Raw genomic sequence first — 22,517 nt, forward strand, 5'->3', positions numbered from 1 at the left:
TACGTGTGGTTTATGATTATGTGTAATATATAATGGTTTAAAAATTCTATAATTCTCTCAGCTAACCATTTTATGACTTTGGCAGTTCTGAAGAGTTGGTAATCTCAGATAAAAAAGGTTATAGAAGTACATTTAGATGTCTTGTGCCAGAGAGATGTGTCGAATCATGAGTAAGTATAGAGGTCAATGCATATTATACTTTTTCTTGTAATTATATTTTTAAGCCTCTATTTACCTATAAACATGTTTTACATATAATTTTAACATATTGTAGGTTATAAACCTGGTGGCACTTATGATAACACGTGTATTTCGACGTAGGAATGAAGATCTAATTTGCTGGTTCATACCTGAATATTTTGCAATAAAGTTATTCCTATAATATTTCTAAATTATTAGTTAATATTTTTGTTTAATAGTTTGAGTGGATATACTAATTTATAAAGAAGTTCTTTTTTCTAGACTAAACCATGTTATGTACTCACACGAGTAAAGTGTATAATTAAATTATCAATTCAAAAATAGTTGTTAAATTGAAAACATATTTTCATTTAATAATATTTTTTGTTTGCAGCAATATGCTTTAAGCGACAAATACACAACGGCCGAGGTTATCTTTGATTTCCTTGAGCATATATGTCATTGAAAATTAGCCACATCACTAGGGTACAAGTGACCAATTTGTTTCTCATTAATATACTATTATATTTTTTAATGTTTATAACGGTTTAAGATTTATCGCAGGTTTTTATCCCTATCTGTGAGGAACTACATTAGTATTTGGTTATTGTTGACTTTACGAGCGCCTAATCATATTGGATTCACTGCTTTGTGTCGAAAAACATCAACAACGTAAAAGAAACGCAATTAAACTGGTAATTATTTGTTCTAAATCAGTACTCAATCATCTAGAATCGCTTAACAATTTAACAATTTAAATAACCGTTTGTTGTAACTAGTACTCTTAGTCAATTTAAATCATTTACAATTCACTCTTTTTTTTTTGTCATGAATTCACTCTTGTACAGGCAACTTATTTAGAAGCAATGTTAGATGATCATATTTTTTATGATGATAAGTCTAAAGTTGTAGATTGCTCTACTTTTTAGCTTATCTACCCAAAAAATAGATCGTAAGTCTAATATTTATTTTTTTAAATATTATAACTCGTTCAATAGTTTATTTTTTATATGTATATAATAACTATTTATTGAATGCTTTGTATCTTAGAAATGATAGTGGAGTTTGGGTGACCAGTTGGATGAGAGAATATACTTTACAAGATGATTTCAATATTTAGGTCATATTTATAACAAAGCATTTTTAACATAATTTTTTCAACACACTTCTAATTAGAATTATATTGTTGGTGCTCTAAGCAGGTTAACGACTCCACATGAATGAGACTTGCCGTAGATCTAGTTTTAGAGGAGTACAACGATTTGTGTTTCGTAATCCAAGAAAATGCTTGGTAATATAGGACCAAGGTGGAAGCAGAGTATGAAGACATTTGGGAATGAGAAATTTTTTTAGATATTTTTAATATTTTTTTTTGAAAGACAAATTACTAAGTTATGTTTCATTAGTTTATACACTAATTTATCCTTCTTCTATATATTACAATTATATATTACTAATTTTCTTTACTTTATTGGTTAATATAAATTATTCATAACCTATATATTCCCGTAACTAATTATTGCTGAGTATGATAAATACAATATAACTTAATCCAAAAAATAAACAAAAACAAAATTTAAACATATCCTGAATTTATAAGATATAATTGATCTATCTTAATCCAAAAAATGAACAAAAGAAAAGTTCAAATAAAAGGAGATTGGAAGGATTCAATGACAATATTTTCTATATGAGCATGTGCACTAAGATCCTTCCTCCTACCAATCTCTCCCAAACATAGAAGGGAAAGGTGCTGCTTAGCAGAATTAAAACTACTGTCATCATTGAGAATGTCTGCCAGCATTTTCACTGTGGGCGAACACTTCTGCTCCCCAGCAGCAAGGCACAAAATAGCCACACATTGAGCTATTGAATGCAACGCTTGTTTGGCAATGCCATTTGACTATGGTGAAGGCTTGGCGCTGGCAAGTAGTGACTCCACCAAGGCTCACCCTCAAGGATAAATATTATGTGTATAGTCCAAAAAATGCAACCATAACAATGTAGTTTTTCATTAGGAACTCCATCTAAACAAACAAGAAACTCTTAGGATCCAGTTACAACTTTACAAGGTGTAGGACTTGAGTCCCACAATGAAAACATGGGATAATAGTGGATGGTTTATAGGGTAGGCAACTTTTGTAGTGTGATTTTCCAAAGATTCTTATCAGTGAGATAAGTTATAACATATTAGAAATATTTATCAATAAAGAATAAATGAGGATGCCTCCAGACAAGAAAATGCAATCACCTCTCAAGCACTTGTGGTGCATACGGCTCTTCATTAAGAGAAGGAATAAGTGGCTCAGGAATCCATTCATCACATAACTCAATCAATTTTATGCAGATATTAAGAAATTTTTCAAAGAGAGTCAAAATACCAAAACATGATTATTATCAGATTTACTTGCTCTAGAACAAACAACAAAACAATAAGCATAGGGATTCAACTTAAAAGCTCATTATTATTCATGCAAAGAATAATTTGAGTATGGCTTTCAAAAACAACAATAAACTTGTTCATAGTATCAGAAAAAAGAAATTTAACAAAAAAAACAAATAAATAAAAATAAAAATACACCACGGGGTACTGTTGAAAAAACCTTGTTTGTTAAGGGTTGTTTAGGAGGCTTGTAACTTTTTTAGGGAAAGCAAGAAAAGGATGACCAAATGGAGAAAAACCTTGATAAACAAGTGTCCTTCAAACACAAGGCAATAACGAAGGAAAAAATCAAATTAATCAATCTCATTGGTAATGAAATATATTGTGCACTCTGATAAGTTTCTAAAAGAAGTAAGACAAAGAGAAGGAAAAGAGGATTCTAACCCATGATGGAGGAAAAATCGTCGGTAAAGAATTTCACAAAATAAACGCGTTGTAAGTATAGATCTAAACCGACAATTAAACCTCAATCAAATTTAATTCGTTTGTCACTTAAGCAAACCCAATAAAAATAATCGAAGTATTAAACCTAGGGTCGTCTCTCAAGGAATTGCAAGAAAGTGTAGTTATTATTGGTTATGGGAAAATATCTTTTTGGGTTTTTGAAATGTGAAACAAGGAATGTAAATAATAAGGAAATAAAATAATAATTAAGAAAAGTCTTAGCAAGGATTGATAATTTGAATTTCCATCCCCATTATCTTAGTCACTTGTGATGGTAATTCCCTTTTACTATCATTTAGTTACCCTCTAACAATTGAAGGTAAGTCAAGTGAGAAAATCAACTTGAGCTCACAAGTCCTAATCAAAGACTAGAGTTAGTGAAGCATCAAGCCAACTAGCAACTTTCAATCACCAACCAACAAGAGACTTATGACAATTCAAGAATCCCCAATTAATCAATTTAAGCCAAGAATATAAAAAGCTAATTTAAATTTCTCCCAAGTATTCTATCAAACACTTGGAGGGCACAACATAAAAGCATAGAAAAACAAGAAGAGATAATAAAATCTAAACAATCAATTGCAAGCATCAATAACATAAATTGAAGAGAGCAATCATAAATATGAAATACCTCAAATTGTATTAAATAGAAAATTAAATCTAACATGAGAATTCATAAACTAAAGTGGATAAATAAATAAATTACCAAGAGAAGAGAAACTAAAGTCCTAGAATAAATAAGAATAGAAGGGAAACTAAATTAAAGTAGAGAAGAAGAAGAAAATTGAAAATAACTAAACCTAAGAATCCTAAAACCTAGAGAGATGAGAGAACCTATCTCTCTAGAAAAATACATCTAAAACCTCACTAATGTGTAAAAATGAATGAATGATTGAATGCCTCCATCTGTTCCACTCTGCAGCCTCTAATTTGGAATTTCGGGCCTGAAATTAGGTCAAAAAGGAGCCCAGAAATCGCCCCCAGCGTTTTCTGTGAATTGCAGCACGTGACGCTCCTCACGCGTACGCGTCGATGAGTGAAAATCCTTGTCACGTGTACACGTAGTTCATGCGTACGCGTCGCATGTATGATGCGCCAGTCATGCGTACGCATCATCCACGCGTGCGCGTCGCTGCCAGCTTCTCAAAACTTCACTTTCTTGTGTTCCTTCTGCTTTTGCATGCTTCCTTTCCATCCTCTAAGCCATTCCTGCCCTATAAACCCTAAAATCACTTAACACACATATCAAGAAATCGAATGGTAATAAGAGAGGATTAAAATTAGCAAATTTCAGGCTAAAGAAGCATGTTTTCAATCATAGCACAAAATTAGGAAGGAAAGTGTAAAACATGCAAATTCTATGAATAAATGTGAGAATAGTGGATAAAATTCACTCAATTAAGCACAAGGTAAACCGTAAAATAGCGTTTTATCACCCCACTTCTCAAAAAAGAGAGAGAGAGAGAGAGAGGCTTCCAATCTAGGTTTTGATTAATTTCAATGCAAGCTTCAAATATTTTCATACAATCAACAAATCATAAATCTTTACATTAGCAGAAAATAGTGTTTGCAGAATAGACTTAAGCAGCAAAAAAATTATGTAAAGCCAAAATGGCTTACCCCTGCAACAAGGAGCTTTTAATTAACGTCAGAGCTTGAGGAAGAACTTTGTTTCTGACAGCCAGACCAACACTAGGACTGAACCTCTTGTCACTCATTAACGTGCAGCAGAGTTCAAGGGCAAGAGCTGTTATATGTAAATCAGAATCACTAATTAGTCCCGAGAGTTCTACAATAATAACTTCATATGCATAAGAACCAATCATATCACCATAGGCAACTATGAGTGAATTTAAGGTTCCTAAGGTTGCCTGCCTTAGTGCTCGATTAGCTTTCCATAGAAATGCAGTCAACTTTGCTATTACATGCTCCAGAACACGACAGATCCACCCGAAGTGGAGAAGCAGCAATGACAGCAAATGCCTTGATAGCTGTAAGACGAGTTATCTCATTTCCCATTCGTTCAACAAGTATAGGAAGGCATGTTGGTAGTTCTTCATTTAGATTATCACCAAATGTTGACACAATGAGGCCAATGCAGGAGATGGCACACTCCTTAACCTCCTGATCCTGATCTTGGTTTATTATGCACGACATAATGCCATTATAAATGGGATGGATGTACGGTCTGAAATCAAATCTAGATCCCTCAATGCTTGGGCGGATAACACGTACAAGTTCTCTGCATACCCTCAAGGCCTCAGCAGTGACCTTATAATATCGCTCACCAACAGCTGATAGAACAGGAGCAAAAAGAGCCTTAATATATGGGTGAAAAACATCAGGAGAGTGTGAAGATAATACCAATCTAGTAAATATGAGAGCTTCAATATTCAAATTTGATGTAGATGATGTCATGTAATGCTTTTTCGATTCCTGGAATGAGTGACCCAATGTGGTCTGCAAGACAGTCTGGCAAGACAACCACCAATTCTTTTAGAACAGAAAATGCACCAACCTTTGTCTTGATAGATTTCTCACGCAACTACCTATTTATAGATTTGACAATCTTTGAAAATTCTTGCTTCAACAACCATCTAGGACTCGTTTCATTTGCATCAATCTGCCCTTTAGTTACATTGCCAATTTGACGCAAGAGCTCAATGAAAGTATTAAATACATCCATCTTGACATTTTCTTCTCTCTCTTTAAATCTGTCGATCAATTTGGGACAGGCCTCATCATATAGCTTTGAAAGCATTTCAGGGCGAGAAACAATCAATGCTGCTAGGCATTTGGCTGCTGCTCTTCGAACTTTTCAGCTGACATCTCAATTATATCTAAAACTTCTGTATCTTAATTCTTAATTGCTTTTGACACAATCAATCAAGTAATAGTACCATATCGGTTATATTAAAACAATGATTATTTTCTTGATGGAATCTAATGGAAAAAGAAGTAATGAGGTAATAATGTGCAAAAAGAAAGTAGAGAAGTGAAAGAAATTGATACCCATCTCTGGTGCATAGAGGGCAACGTCATTGTTCTGCTTTATGTACCTCTACATCAGTAAGAAAATTAAAATTCCATGGAACCAAAACCAAAATTAACAATCAAGTAGTGGCACAATCACAAAATTAACAATCGCAGGGAGTGGACCAAAATCAGAATTTGATGGAACCAAAACCAAAATCAAGAAGAGGGAAACCCTAAATTCGGTAATTTGACAATAGCACATCACAAGAAGAACCGAAATAGAACTTCCATGAAATTACTAGGAAGAAATAAGCAATAAAGAGCATCGAGTCAATTATCAAAGCCTCATGAAAGATGAAATGTTAGAAAAAATAATTAAGAGCGAATACAAAATCGAAATCGAAAACATTATTGAGAGATGATGTAATTAGAATAATTAGCATATAACAATCATTGAAGTTATTAGAACAAGAGGATATGAATTTAGTTACAGATCTAAAAATGAGAAGTTAGGACTCAAATTGAGAAACAGATCGAGGAGGCGAAGGCATGTTAATGGATAAGGAGAAGCTACCAGAACAAAAGCTCGTGGAAGGAGGAGAAGCTCGCAGGAGCAAAAACTGCGTTTTGCGAGGTGACGGCGGAAGCAGATTGTGTGGCGGCGGCGGATTAGTCCTCGCATCGTCTGAGGCGTGTTGCGGCAGCGAAGATAAGCGAACGAGAAGAGGAAGAGGATGAGAGAATGGCAATGATTGAAATTGGAAGAAAAATCCTAGCATTTCCCAACTTCTTTCGCTGTGAACAACTCCCCGGCATCATGATCCGCTACTCAGATCAGATGCATCTATAGTAACGAACCGCTCTTCCGCAAACCATAAGGTACAAGGTCTAGAACTTTTATTCTACTAGGGTTCTCTGAATCTGAAATCAAAAAGAAAAGGAAAAAAGTTAAAAACCAAAACTTTGAAAAATCAAAATCTAATTAATAATTTAAAAAAATGAAATATATTTTGTAATTATTTTGACGATGGTTAATGATATTCCAAAAAAAAAAAAAAGTAAGGAATCCATGGTCTAATTATTTTCGTTAACTCTAGATTAATATCTTAATATTAGGCAATAACTCATGCATTAATAACTTTTGAACAGATTTTGTCTCCGCATATCTTATTAACCTCAATACGTATTAGATTTACACTTTATTAACGTTTTTTAACACCAGTCGAAAGAATCTTTCATAAATATCGTAACAAAATCCACCACTTAAATAAAATCACCTCTTATATCTTCACTTCGTTAGAGTATCCGTCTATCCTTTATTTTGGACCAAAATAATCCGAAAGCTTAGCTCCTTTATCGATCAACAAATAATTAAGAAAAATAATATAATTCATTTGTTGATTGATTGTTTATCTTTCAATTCCGTTGGATAGTTTAATTTAGTTAATTGATCCTTTCTGTCTATCTTTGTTTTAGTATTGAGAATAAATCATTGAGAGGCCAGATGATAACAAATATCTAGCTTCTTCTGATATAATATAAGTCTATCTTTATTCATTTGGTTTTTCTTACTATTCACATGTGGAAAAGAGGGTGAACAAAGTGAAAATAAATAAAATAGTTTTCTTCAAGCAAAAAATAAAGCAATTAACTTTAAGATTTATTGGTGAACCATGCATAGGTACAAACACATAAAAAATTATTTTAGTTCGTTTTAGAAACTTTCCTCCAATCTTATGTAGCTAGCTAGTTAATGTAAAAAACAATTTGTTTAATTTTATTATTAGCTTGTTTATTGGGGATAGAAATAATATATATTTAATTATATTACATAAATATAAAAAAAAAATCAACTAAGGATCAACTATTTATATATAAATATATATTAGAATAAAAAGACCAAACATTCACTTTCATAATTAAATTTTATAAGCAATAATAATCAAACTATACAAATAATATAATCAGACATGATTTATACTTGTAATTTAATTTTATAAATAAATATAATCAAACTAGATTTATATTTATAATTAAAGTATGAATAAAAATACAAAAAAAATAGTGTTGGATAATTTTTTGTTTTCATAAAATATTTTATTATTCTATTGTGTAAAATTTGATTGTTTTATTATATAAAAAAAAGTATTTTAGAAAATATATAAAACGATATATATAAATGTATAATTGATTTTAATATTCACAGAATATTATATATTATCCAAAATAATTTAAAAAGAAATTAATATCATATGAAAAAGATATATAAATTTTATTATAATATATTTAAAATACTTGAATATTTTAAAAATAAATAAATAGAATCATTGTCCCATAATGAAAAGTGCAAAAGAACATTATTTGAGGTATATCTTCATTTATGGAAAGCCTAGAAGTGCATTCCAATTGGGGGTGGTTCATATGAGACGACCTTATAAGTGTAGAAATTCGCATTGGCTATCTTAGAGGTAGAGACATGGTGATAACAGAGATTAGAATATGTTCTGTTCTGCCAATAAATAACATACGGCATATTTAACTTGAGAGATCAGCCATTGGAGCTGTCTTTACTTTACTTTAATGGCCATAAACCAATCCAATGGAATTGAATTCTTATAAAGAGGATGAGATAAGACAAACATGTGCGATTTTGCAATGGATCATGCCCACATGCAAAATCTGACTCACTGACACACTTCCTTTATTTCCCCGATACAAATTATTGCTACATATATATCATCACATGACAATTGCACCCTTCTCAAATCTCAACCAAATTAATTATTACGCCAATTTACAACCTGCATATGTCCGTACGTTTTTGTAGAAGGATGCACTCTACACTACATATCAAAATTGTACATAAAGAACATAGATTTTTCTTTTACTATTTTTGATTGTACGAAAAAAATTTCTAGGGATTGAACTTGTTAATGGTACTATTTGATTTTACAAAAAGAAAAAAACTTTTCTGTATAATAGAAAATAACCACAAAACAAAATCTATACTCTGATGTCTTTATATAATTTTAATTTGTACTGTAAAATACATCGTACAAAATATTAATAAAATTTTAGTATAATAATATTGATTTTTATAATATTTTTTAAAATTTTAAGAATATAATAATATATTTTTTTATGTATTGACAATATATTTTTATATATCATATGTTTAATATTAAAATATATAATATACTTTTTGTATATTGTTATTTAAATATTAAAAATATAATATGTCTTCTGTAAATTGTTTGTTCTCAGAATTTTTAAAAATATAGTAAAATATAATAATTAAATATTACACTAAAATTTAGTCAATATTTTAAAAAATTATCCGCGCGCATATGTCACCCAATTTTCTAACGAAAATACATGCGAAGCTACCTTGAAAGAAAATGACAATTTCTTAGTGAACTGAGGTTGAAAAGTAAAGATTACTGGAAAAGTGCAATCTTTCCTATCACTCTTTCCTATAGCGTTTACCTAAGAAAATAGGTCCCTTTAGTTTTATATATGAAAACTTTATCGTTATTGAATAATTGATAGATACTTAGGAAATTAGTAAATCAGTTTTCAAATATTTATTTTGTTAGACAAATTAATTTTAGTGATCTAAATATTTTAAAAAATTTGAGAGACCATAATGTATTTGTTAAATAATAATAGAGATTAAAGCATGAGACGTATTCGTGTTATATTGTGTTTTAAGAGCCGTATTCTATCCGTACTAAACTATTTGAATTGCATTATTTGATGACATTATTGGAGGGAGATTATTCAAGACAACTCTTACTAGTTTCGTTACACATACAATATTATATTTTTTAACATCACAATTAAATAAATCCTCTAATTTTTATGTGATTATTAATTTAGTCTATAAATTCTTAAATTGTTCAAATTTTCCTTTTAATTTCAAACTACTAATCATATTAGTTCCTATGCTATGTGACATAACGTATTTCAATTAATTTAATTTTTTTGGATAAAATATTATTTTAGTCTCTAATATTTAGACTAAATTTTAAATTAGTCTCTACTATTTTAAACGTTTTATTTTAATTTCAAAAAGTTTTAAATTATCATATTATTAAATTTGACACGAACAATAAATATATAAGTAAAATTGGCTCTTTAACAATCACCAATATAAATAATTTTTCTTAGATTTTGGAGCATTAGAGGTTTTATACAAAAGGAGAATGAAGAGAAGAAAGTGTTATAAGAAAATTTTAGTTATATTTTTCTAACACACAAAAATAAAAAAATATGAAGTAACTAAAAATGTTAAGATTTACGTCACTCCTATTAATTATTTTATATCAAATTTAGGTGAAAAAATATTAAATTCTTAGCCATTTTAAGAATAAAAACATTAATAAAATTTCAGTTTTCATCTAAAAAATTTGAGTTTTTTTGTCTTTTAAAAATACTGAATTTTTAGCTAACAAACACAAATAAATCCGAAAGCCCAAAAGTGGCAACAAACTTGAGCGGTCCCCTTCTTGTTCCGAAAAAAGCAGCAACGCGTGATTAAATCTATGAAAATTGAGAAACGGGGAAGCAATTCATGTTATTAGCAATGATGATATGATAGTAATTATTGTCATCCAACAACAAAATGCACACACATGGTGCACAAAATGCTTTTGCATATAAAAAAAAAGAGAGACACTAAAATGATGGGATTAAACACAACATTTATGGGGGTTTTATATATGGTGGCGGTGGTGATGTGATGAAATTGACGATTCATGGCTTCCAGAGGATGGTGGTCTCCGCAATCATGGAAGTTACGACATAAGGGTCCATGTTAGAAGCTGGCCTTCTGTCCTCAAAGTAACCTTTTCCATTCTTCTCTGTGTCTCTTCCAACTCTTACTGATGCTCCACGGTTTGCCACTCCCTGTATCACACCCCAATAATTATAAATAATTGTTTTTAATTTAATAAGAGAATTTTTTAAAATGATGAAAAACTTACCCAAGAGAAGGTGTGGATGTCTGCAGTTTCATGTTTTCCAGTGAGGCGTCTCTCATTGCCTTCTCCATAGGCAGCAATGTGATCTTTGTGCTTCAATTTAAGCTTCTCAATCGCCTTCTTTATTACTTCATACCCTCCATCGTTTCTCATCGATTTTGTGCTGTCAAATAAATCAACACACATACCTAATTAATCTCAAAATTAATATCACATTAAAATACATAGGATATATTTATTGCTATGTACCTGTAGTTAGTGTGAGCACCCGCACCATTCCAGTCTCCCTGGTAACAATGAATTTAAAATTAAAAATTAAAAATAAATAACAAAAAGTAGGATGATAAATTAAAATATTCCTTATCATCTACGTGTTCACGTGGTTGGTTAAAAGCTTAAGAGGAATATTGTAGAGTTAAGGTTTTTTGTTAAAAAAAGAAAAACAAGTTGAAGCAGAAATAAAAGCAACTTGGCAATTATGGCAAATGCCGGAGAATCTTCTCTAAAATAAACCCATATTTTATTTTCTCTAAAGGCAATTTTTAAAGAATAAATTTTAAATTAGTCCCTAATAAATTTCAAGACATTTTAGTTTTTAATAAACTTTTATTACTTTACAAATTTGAAAAATTATTTTTATCATATTATAAATTTTATTATACTATAATTAGGTCCCTGCAAATATTATTATAAGATATATTAATTTTTTCTGTAGAGAGATTATTTCGTCTCAAGAACCTTTAAAGTAATAAAAGTTTGTTGAGCATGATTTAAAGCTATCTAATTAATTAGAGACTTTGTTGGTTTCTGTTGCGTGAAAAAAGTGAGCAACAAGATTCATTAAGATAAGATAAATGGATATGGGAGCATGAAAAATGTCGGTTTTTTCGGTAGGTTTGGAAATGGTGTTCTCTGTTTCTTAAATCTTAAGGTATTATTTAAATATATATATATATTTTGATATTTGTTATGGTCATTTCTCACCTGGATAGGCTTGGGATCAAATGAAACAACCACTCCAGCAATTTCCGTGATCCTCTGAAAAAAGAAACATATAATTAAACATTAATATATGTTCACTGATTTTCACTAATTAAAAAAAAATAAAAAAGAAAGAGTCCAATAAAGGTAAAATTACCTCAAGTATGTAGCGAGCAGCCCAAACCTCATCACCAGCAGAGATACCAACAGAAGGACCAACTTGGAATTCCCACTATAAATATTATTACAAAATTCACATATGTTATGATTATCACTAAAATATAGTAATATTTTACACCCTTGGGGTGCTTAGTGGCCAACAAGTATATCACAAAATCACAAATGAAATCCACATCATTGTTAACAAAGATCAACATCCAGATGTCACTTTGAAAAGATTAAATAATAATAATAATAATAATTTAATGAGAAAGAAGCAAGAAAGAAATGGGAACAAGAATGTTACATACCTGGCCAGGCATAACTTCTCCATTGATGCCACTAATGTTGATGCCAGCATAGATACAAGCCTTGTAATGTGCATCAACAATGTCACGACCATAGGCTTTATCGGCACCAATGCCACAGTAGTATGGCCCCTGTTTCATTTCATTTATTAATCATATTAATTCACTATAAAGGATTCCAGGAATCTGTTAACTCAATAAATATATCAACTTCGGTTACACAATTTTAATTTAATCACAACTGTACTACTTTAATATTTTTAGTGTACTATGATTATTTTAGGACTAAATTAATATTTGCATAGAAACTCGTTCGTATATCAGCAGTATTATATGTTAATACAGGTCATGTTTTAAAAAATTACTCGTAGTCAACATATTAATAATGAGTACAAACATAAATATATTATAATTATACTTTTCATGTGTGGTTTCAAGAATTGAGATTCCTACCGAACAATTTTTTATTGATTTCTTCTGGTTCATAGTATCAAACACTTTGATTATTTATACAGTAGTTAAAAAAATCAAATCAAGAATTAATTACAAAATTGTTTATCCAAGTATGCTTTTTAAATAATTAAATATTATAAATTCTTTTTTATATTGTGTAAAAAATAAAAAAGAGGTTGATAAACACTAATAAATTAAAATATATATGTGGTAGGTGAATGGTGATGTAATCTTTGCTCATAGTCATAGGTACTATTAATGACATAAATTAAGGAAAATTCAATTCACACATGAGTGGACAATTGCGTAAAAGACAAAACAAATTACTAAGAGTTAGCAATTTGAGGCAACATAAAATACAGAAATAGAGGCAACCCTGGCTTAAATTGAGACAAACTCAAAAAAAAAAGGAAAATTCAAAAAGGGTTATAAAAGTTCATCAAAAAAGGAGATTAAAAAATAAAAGGAAAAGAAAATTGGATTACCTGTGGTCCAGGGTAGCCACCAATTGGCCACCCAACTGGCCAGTTAATGTCTTTCTGTAACAAAGTATACTCTTGCTCAATACCATACCTGCCACCAAATTCTTACTCATTTTTAACATTTCATATATAAGGTGAGATATTATCTAAAAAAGGGTTTCAAGAACTTAAAAAGAAAATATCACTCAAGTGGCATGGGATTTGCATTTTTATTTTTTGTTTTTTAAATTTTGAGAAATAAAAAATAGTAACAATAATAAATTAATATTTTTTATTTTCACATCTTTTTTTTTTTTTGACAAAATTTTTAAAATAAAAAATACTGAAAAATAAATTACAAACTATATATACCATGGTTCTTCAGAGGCTACATCAGGGTGACTGAAGATCTTGGCAGCATTGTATCTCTTGTTTGTAGGGATTGGCTCTCCAGCTGGGGTGTATGCATCACAAATAACCTAAAAAATATAAAAATTTTATTTATTTTATTTTTCAACCACAAGGTTAATGAATAGTTGACCCAATAATTGGGAAAAAAATAAATTAAATTGAAACCAGCATTATTTACAAAATGAAGAAAAAGAGACTTACAAGAATATTCTCTCCCCTCCTGAATGGGTCCTTAAAGATGGCTTGTGGGCTTGTTCAACACAAAAAGCAAACCCCACTCATCAGTTTCTTGTGAAAATAAAATATCAACGGAAGGGTAGGAGTGTAAATAGAAAAGTAAAGTATTTTTTTTTATTTTAGTTTTTAGTCCTCCAAAAATTCTGACTTGCAAACACATCACAAGCTAACAAACAAAGAAAAACTAAAATCTAAAATTTAAATAAAATTAAATTTAAAAAAAAAGGGTCATGGATCATACTATAGGATGACTTCACTATCTTCACCAGGGGCTTGACCAGTGCTAGAACCGTCATAGTTCCATTTTGGAAGCTTTGAAGGATCACTCACTGGACCAGAGATTGTCTGTGTTTTTATTGAAACAGATAAAGAAATTAAGGTCAATTTTCACAAAGGAACAAATCAAAAGAATCACCATGAAAATTGATAGCTTTTCACACGTATCCACATGTGTGATTAAGCAACAAAAAATTAAAACTAAAAAGATTACCCTTGCTTTGCTTCTGATGTCCATGCCAGATCCACCAATCCTGTTTTTCACCGCATCAAAAGCATTAAATATTTATACCAAGAACAGAGCAAGAAGAACCAAAAGAGAAAGTTTACAAAAATATCCCTGCTTTTTATTATGTGTATGATGAATGATCTTTGATCCCATAAAATCATGGTACCAAAAGTAAGAAGAAGACGTTTCAAAAAATATGAATTCCTCCCAAAAAGGAGGTTCTGATTTTTATTTTTATTTTTTTGGGTAGAAACTTTGGTCAAAGATTTCATAAAACCAGAGTCCCCTGTTTTCAAGAGGAAAAAACAGAGCCCCCTGTTTGAAACAACAAATTAAAAGATGAAAGTAAGATGCACGAAAAAAGCGAACCATATGTATTCAGCAATGATCTTCTTGGTGCCGGATTCGGAGAGGTTGAGGTTGATGAGATCTGAGAGCAAAGACATGGTTGCTAAGAGTGTGAAAGAAACAAGAGTCGACGACTAAGAAGATGAAGAGTAAACTCTTTAACTCTGGTTTGTGTAGAGTGCAGTATTTCTAAACCCTCTCTTTATATAAAAATTTGGAGTTAAGTAAACAAACGGAGAGAGACGTGCGTTAATGTGTTTCAGATTTTTCTTTTCTTTTTTTTAACTCTTTTTTTAATTTAAATGATTATTTGAGTTTTTCAAATTTCTAATAAAAAATAAGTTTTGTTCACTTTCAAAAATAGAATCAAAATTACATGGTTGGTGGAATTTCGAGCACGAAACACAATAATTTCGCTTTTTAACTTTATCAAAGTTCAAAAATCTAACCCCAATGGAAACATTATCTCTTGGTATGGTAATTAATTTCTGTTAACTTCAATTTAGGGTTCAGAATTTTAATTTTTAATATTTATTGGTGAGTTTAATAGAAATATTAAAAAAGTTGGTATTCAACCTTTTTTTAATACTTTTTATTATAAAAAAATGGTTATTTCTAAAATTTAAACTCAAGTTTTTTTTAATTGAATTATAAATTATTTTTCATCTAAATTAATTTAATTTTGATTATTTTCATACACGTTTAATAAATACAAGAATAAATGATAAAATGTACGAATTACATAATAAAATATTTATTTTATGAAATATATAAAAAATTCAAAGATTCTATGATGTGAAGAATCTAGTTTAGATTAAATTAAATCTGTTTATGAAAGCGTGATTTAAGGTGGGTTGGAGTTGTACGATTACTTGAAATTATGAATGGTAGGTGCTGAGTGCAACTTGATGAGTTAGTCAAAAAGAGGTATCTTCAACTATAACCTTAAAATATTATTTGCCGCTGGTTTTCTTCTTCTTTTTAATTTTTAAAAAAAAGCCCAGCAACTTTGTTATAAGATTCTTGAGAACTGAAAAAATATTTAACATAAAACTGGTAAAACTTGAATTTTTTTCTAACAACTCTAAATTTGTTCTAATTCAAATAAATTTTTTTTAAATGTACCTAACGTTCTAGTAATTTTAATTATTAATTTCAATTAATATATATTTATTATAATTAAGATTAACAATTAAAATTATTAAAATATTAATATTCTAGATATATTTAAAAATCTTCCTAATTTATAAGTCAGTGTATTTTTATTTTAATTAAAAAACTATTAATTTGTTTAGTATACTTTAGATAGGATTAGAATATGTTTGGATAACACCATTTAAAATTTATTTTAATTTTATAAAATATAGTAATTCCGTTTTTAAAAAATATCAATAACAAAAATTATTTTTTTAAAAAATAATTATATTAGATATACACTAAAATTAATTACTAGTTTATTAAAATAGAATATACAATATAATATAAAATATATATTTATGTATAAATATATAGGAATTTGATTTTAGTATCCAAATAATATGGTTGTTTTTAAAATTGTTATCCGATATGATCATGTATTTAAAAATGTAATTTTTGTTGTTATACTTTTTAAAAATATAACTTTTATATTTAAAAAATCTATTAAAGACAATGCAAATACTAATGCATTCCAAGTAAAATAAAAAAAATATCACATTTCTTAGAAAATAAAAATTTTATTAAACACAAATATTAATACATTTCAAATAAAATTGAATATAATATTTCTTAGAAAATAATTTAAATAAAGTAACAAATTATGTATGATGGATAAATAAAAATTTTACCAATTAAGTCTTACTTAATAAGAATATTGGTAGATAAATATTTTATTAAATCATAACTTCCAATTTAAAATTAATGCACACAAAAGAAATTAAAAATACATAATAAATTATGTATGGTTTAATTATCCTTCCTTAAAAATCAACTTGTCATTAAAAAAGAGTTTTCAATATTAGCTTGATATTATTCAGACCAATAGACATATTTTATAAATTCACTTATTTTCCCACAAGATTCAAAATATTTGAGATGTGGCCCCAGAAAAAGCTAGGTTTCAAAACTTGGTCTCAATCCACCCGTTATTATTATTGTTAAAATCCAACGACCCACAATGTTTCGCTTATCTATATCAATTATCATGTGACATTCTCTTCCTATGTTTTATTTTCATAAGAAGAAGCTCACAGTATTTAATTTATTTATTATTTATTTATTTGTCACCATTAAATTGCTTCGTTCGGCGCACTTCGAGAATTGCGGTGGTGTCCGGCGAGGAACAAAGTCTCAAAATTGTAAGGAAACTCGTTATTTATCTCATTCTTATCTAATCAGTGTTATTATATTCTTTTCTTTCTTTTTTCCCTTTCTAGAATGAATTTATTCTGCTTTTTCAAAGATAATATTATTATTTCTATTTTAATAATATTAATTTGTATATCCACTCTTATTTGAATAATGTGGTTCTTTATGAACAATATTTGTACATTGTTAATTAGCATATTTTTATCATATTAATTAAAATAAATAAAAATAAAAGTATATTGTCAAAGATACGCAAAATATTTTTTTATTGAGATGGAAATCATGTCTTTTAGGATTATAGATTATAAAGGTGTTATTTTTAAATGTGAAACTTTTTTATTTAAAATGTGAAATTGAGATCCTTTGATATTTTTGGGAATAAAAATCGGACCATTCGATTCGTTAGAAAGAAAATTGGACCCTCCAATTTATAAATTTTTTTTTAAATCACAACAAATAAATTGGACCTTCCGATTTGATATTTAAAAAATTTTAAAAAACAACTTATAAGTTAATCAGATTTATCAATTACTGATTTTCATACCAAAATAAAAATATATGCACCACTAATAGAATTAAATTACACACTTTTTTTTCATAATAAAAATTTTTAGCCTCAAAGATAAATATGGTCATATGCACTCTTTTTTTTTATATATTTATATATTTATTATATGACCTTATTTATACTGAGGATGTACCTAATCTGAAATATCAAACATACAAAGTAAAAATATGGAATGATGATAATTGAAATATCTGAAACAGTGCTAATTATATATTACATTCTTCTCAAAATTTGATAAAGAAATACATATCGTAAAACTATTATTCCTATTCAAATTCATTATCTTCTACCTCTGGTTCACCATCCTCCTCTTCCGAAATAGTTTCCTGATCATCGACCCCGTCATCTTCTTGAAAATCGTCGTCCTTAGGTGGTAGTGTGTCGTCATCTATTTCAAGGTCAATGATGTCCTCATCTGTAACAACTGACTTAAGCGTGATCCGCTCACCGGTATCAACTACCATTTTTGAAGAAATTGGGCCATCAATTTGGTAGGGTTTCTGACCCTCTGTCCTATCATCAGACTCGATGTGGCCTATTAGCTTAGTCTTAACTATAATCACTCAATTAGACTTGGATGAATTCGAATAAGGAAAATAATATACTTATCATGGATTTTGAGGTAGAATAAAATTATCATAGTACCTATATTTTCTGGTTACATTAACTTCAGTGATATCATAGTCCTTGTACTTTTGTGTTCCTTGTCGCGAACTTAGATCATTCTATTCACATTTAAACACGGTCACCTTGTACGTAGTGCGAAAAAAATACTCTAATTCAATTATATTGTGCAACACACCAAACCAATCAGAATGACCCCACCTGAATTTCCATAAACCGAAATTCCAGTATTATCTGTTTTTTTTTCAATTGATCACTGTAAGGTATGAAACCGATATCGATTAACGTTGTATATCAGTAGCTAGTTCCCTTATTTATTGGGTCCCAGCTAAGTGCAACTAGTTTTAAATCTGTTGTGTTAGTTAAATGCACGCTGACGTATTCTCAGAACTATCATAAAAAATTGTTCAATGAGGTAATAGGATTTGCCTCCTGAAATAACCTATATGATATAATAGGATAAATAAATTTTGATTAGATTAAGAAATTATAATCTTACTAATTGCAATATTTACAAAGACTTAAAAAACTCACATGAGGTAGGATGAAATGTGATCATAGTTAAGTAACACATGCATATATGCGACATCGATTTCCTTCTGCTCTGTCTAGTAGTCACTGCCCACACCCATTGCAGCTTCTTTTAGACCAAAGATTGGGTATGTTGTTTCACTTGACGAGGATTCTCCCATATCATTGTTTCTTGCAATCATTGTTCTATGCGACTCAACATGAGACTTAAAATAGAATGAGCAAAATGTGGATGTTTTCTTAACTAGGAATGCTTTGTAGATGCTGCCTTCATTCCGAGCTTTGTTTTTCACAGTGCGCTTGAAAGAACTAATCATCCTCTCAAATGGATACATCCACCAAAATTGGACAAGTCCACATAATATTGCTTTGTATGATAGGTGGATTACTAAGTGTTCTATAACGTCAAAAAAGAATGGAAGAAATATCCTCTCTAGCTTACAAAGTATGATGTGAGTGTTCTTATCCATGATTTTGAGATCGTTAATGCTATATTTTGTAGCACATAACTCCCTAAAAAACTCACTTATTTCTGTGGTTTTCAGATGTTGGTTCAAAGTTCTCTGAACGCGACATGAAGCAAAGACTCCATGACGACGTGATAATCATGACTCTTTAACCTAACAAGTCTACCTTGTGACGTATTTGCACACCTGCTTAAGTTAAAGGCGTAACCATTAGAAAATCTTAATCCTCTAATCTAGTTACAAATATTTTGTCTCTGGTCCTTCGTTAAAGTGAACACCACCTTTGGTTTAGCCCACCGTCCGTTATCAAGTATCTTTAAGTTCAGATCTAGCCGCTTGCAAATGTTCACTTAGTCTAACCGTGCCTTATCGTTATCATTTGTTCGCTCATCGTCTATTACCGTGTGCATGATATTATCAAACACGTTTTTTTCAATGTGCATCACATCAAGAGAATGTCAAACCAAGTTGTCTTTCCAATAAGGCAACTCCCAAAATATACATTGTTTAGTCCAATTATGCTTGCTCCCTACCATATCGTGGAGGTCTCATACCTATCCTGTTATCAATTATCTTTGGAATTCTACTAATACGATGTCAAACTTGTCCACCACCCAACCTCACGGGTACCTCTTATTATTTAGTTGTATTATTTTTGAACGAGTCCTTTTTGCACCGAAAATGATTATCCATGTCGAAGAATCTTCGATGGCAATCAAACCATGAATTCTTACCGCCATTCGTCAACCAAAATGCCTTTAGTATCCTCCATACAAATGGGACATGCCATTCTGTCTTGAGTAGACCAACCTGACAACATCCCATATACAGAAAAGCTGTTAATGGTCTACATCAACATAGCACACAGAACTCCTTTAACATATCCTCCAAGGCCTGCAAGAAGATATCTATTTCGGCTTTGGATTATTGGGACCAGATATGTTGCAAGTTAGGAATATGTATGGGTCTTTCATGCACATTTCGTGACTCAGGTTATAAGGTGTCATGACTACAGACCAACAAGAGTATGCGTTATTGAAATTGAAATTCGTTGCGAACCCGTCAGAGCACAAAACTAGTCTAACGTTTCTTGGCTCGCTCGCACGTGTGGGATGGACCCGATCAAAATGCTTCTAGGTTCTCTGTGTGACGAATGCGTCATGATTCCATCATCTCTCTTGTTATTACTATGCTAGGTCATGTGAGTGGCCAAACTCATCGATGCATACAATCGTTTCTTGTGCATCCGTTTTATTAGAAATCTCTTTAACGGGCGTTTACCAATTTGTTATCTCTTGATTTGAAATCTCGGTGGTCTATAAAATCTGCATTCAGTTAGGTCTACATTTCTCTTCTAATAGAGCATACAACCATTCAAACAATAATCAATTTTTACCAAATTTAAACTCAATTTCAAAACTAGCTTCTTTGTTTCGTAATGGTTTCGAAGAATGCCAATGGTCCCGACATGTACCAATTCGTTGCAAAAGGTGACTCACTTATCAAAAGACTCTTGGGTATAATTTGACTCTGACTTAATACTCATCATTCTAACACATGTAAACAACTTCGAATGAATGTACCCCTTGAATAAAGGTTTAGAGGTAGATTCTAACAAATGATAAAATTTCTTTGCCTCCGGGGTTAGGCTCTTATTCAGCCTTTTCCAATTTCGTAACACCTGTTGCATCAAACACCATCTCGTTGTATCTCTCTTGGTTGCCATCCCAAGTTATTTCTTTCATATTTAGTTCTCTCACCACCCGAACTCTCGTTGATTGACAATCAGACCTATTCAAATTCTGAGGCAAACCGGTTAATTTCCTGCTCGTCCCCTTCTCTGTATTCCATCCACATCTAATACCCATCCTTGAACCCGTTATGGTAGAGGTGATGCGTTATATCCCCAGATCCTAACCACTTAGTCAGCCGACACTTTTCACATGGACACCTAGATACCCCTTCAGACCTAAACAATTTCATGTTGAAGACATGCGCAACAAACGCATCAACTCCCTCAAAGAATTCAGGTTTTAATTCCCTCGTCCACTATTATCCCTATCATACATCTATAGACGATAATTTGGAATCATATTGAAACACACCCTTATAATTTAATGAACAACACAAATTATTAATTTTTTTAGAAAATTCAGCAGAGTGTACCCTATAATTAGAATCTTTTGTCAAATATAATTATCATTTTCTAACAAACCAAACATGTTTTAAAATAAATTAAACGAAATTTTGGCAAAATTTTTCTTTAATTCAGAGACATCCATCAAATAAATATAACAATTTTCACAGGAAAAATAGCTGCAGGTATAAATTAGAACAAACACAAATTCAATAACACATGAAATCTTAACCGTTCTAGTGTGCAACTCTTTATAACTCCACAATTTTCTAACATACAAGGATTTCGAAAAGGCGCCTCTACGCGAACTTCTTCCACTTCCGTCCTAAAACACTATCCTAGAAAAAGTAAGTCTAACATAAAATTTAAACAATTGATTTAGTTAGAGATGAAAAATCTACATGAAACACTGATGCACAGAACACAAAAGAAGTGAAATCCAATTGATCTTGGAAAAATAACACAATTCTAATAAAAAAGAAAATTTATTAAACTCACAAGGTGAAACTAATTAATTCAACAAACTACACAAAGTGTTCTAAGAATGTCAAGCACTCTTAATCTCATCGTGCTTAAGCTACCTTAACTTAATTTAACTTCTATTTACATTAAGTTAACATAACAAATCCTAATCACAAACTTCATTACCTTAAATTAATTAATAATTCAATAATAAAATACATATCAAAACCTTAAACTCACAAAAAAATTTGAAAAATTAAAAATTAAACTCACAAAAAAATTTGAAAAAATTAAAAACCATAAACCAAACCCTAATAACAAATTTCATTACCCTAATTTAATCAATAATTTAGTAAAATACCTAACAAAATTCTAAATTCACAAAAAAATGAAAAAACCCTAAAAAAAACTATCCCAAATTCTAATCACAAACTTTATTACAATAATTTAATCAATAATTTCATAAACTACTTAATAAAAAAATCTTAAACTCA

General features: G+C 30.1%; 1 protein-coding gene and 1 pseudogene across 1 annotated transcript; both read right to left on the minus strand.

The window, feature by feature from the left end:
* Positions 1-1,049: 1,049 nt before the first annotated feature.
* Positions 1,050-6,725, minus strand: LOC130981329 (cullin-associated NEDD8-dissociated protein 1-like; annotated as a pseudogene).
* Positions 6,726-10,594: 3,869 nt separating this feature from the next.
* Positions 10,595-15,137, minus strand: LOC130979997 (glutamine synthetase nodule isozyme). Its single transcript, XM_057903586.1, has 12 exons — positions 14,910-15,137; positions 14,526-14,565; positions 14,277-14,380; positions 14,000-14,048; positions 13,760-13,866; positions 13,412-13,499; positions 12,477-12,605; positions 12,164-12,238; positions 12,010-12,063; positions 11,275-11,312; positions 11,029-11,188; positions 10,595-10,951 (listed from the first exon to the last, which is right to left on the minus strand). Exons 1-12 carry the CDS (start codon positions 14,984-14,986, stop codon positions 10,799-10,801), a joined length of 1,074 nt encoding a protein of 357 aa, XP_057759569.1. The 5' UTR covers positions 14,987-15,137; the 3' UTR covers positions 10,595-10,798.
* Between the last annotated feature and the right edge of the window lie 7,380 nt (positions 15,138-22,517).

This window comes from Arachis stenosperma, chromosome 5, assembly GCF_014773155.1.
Source record: "Arachis stenosperma cultivar V10309 chromosome 5, arast.V10309.gnm1.PFL2, whole genome shotgun sequence".
NCBI lineage: Eukaryota > Viridiplantae > Streptophyta > Magnoliopsida > Fabales > Fabaceae > Arachis > Arachis stenosperma.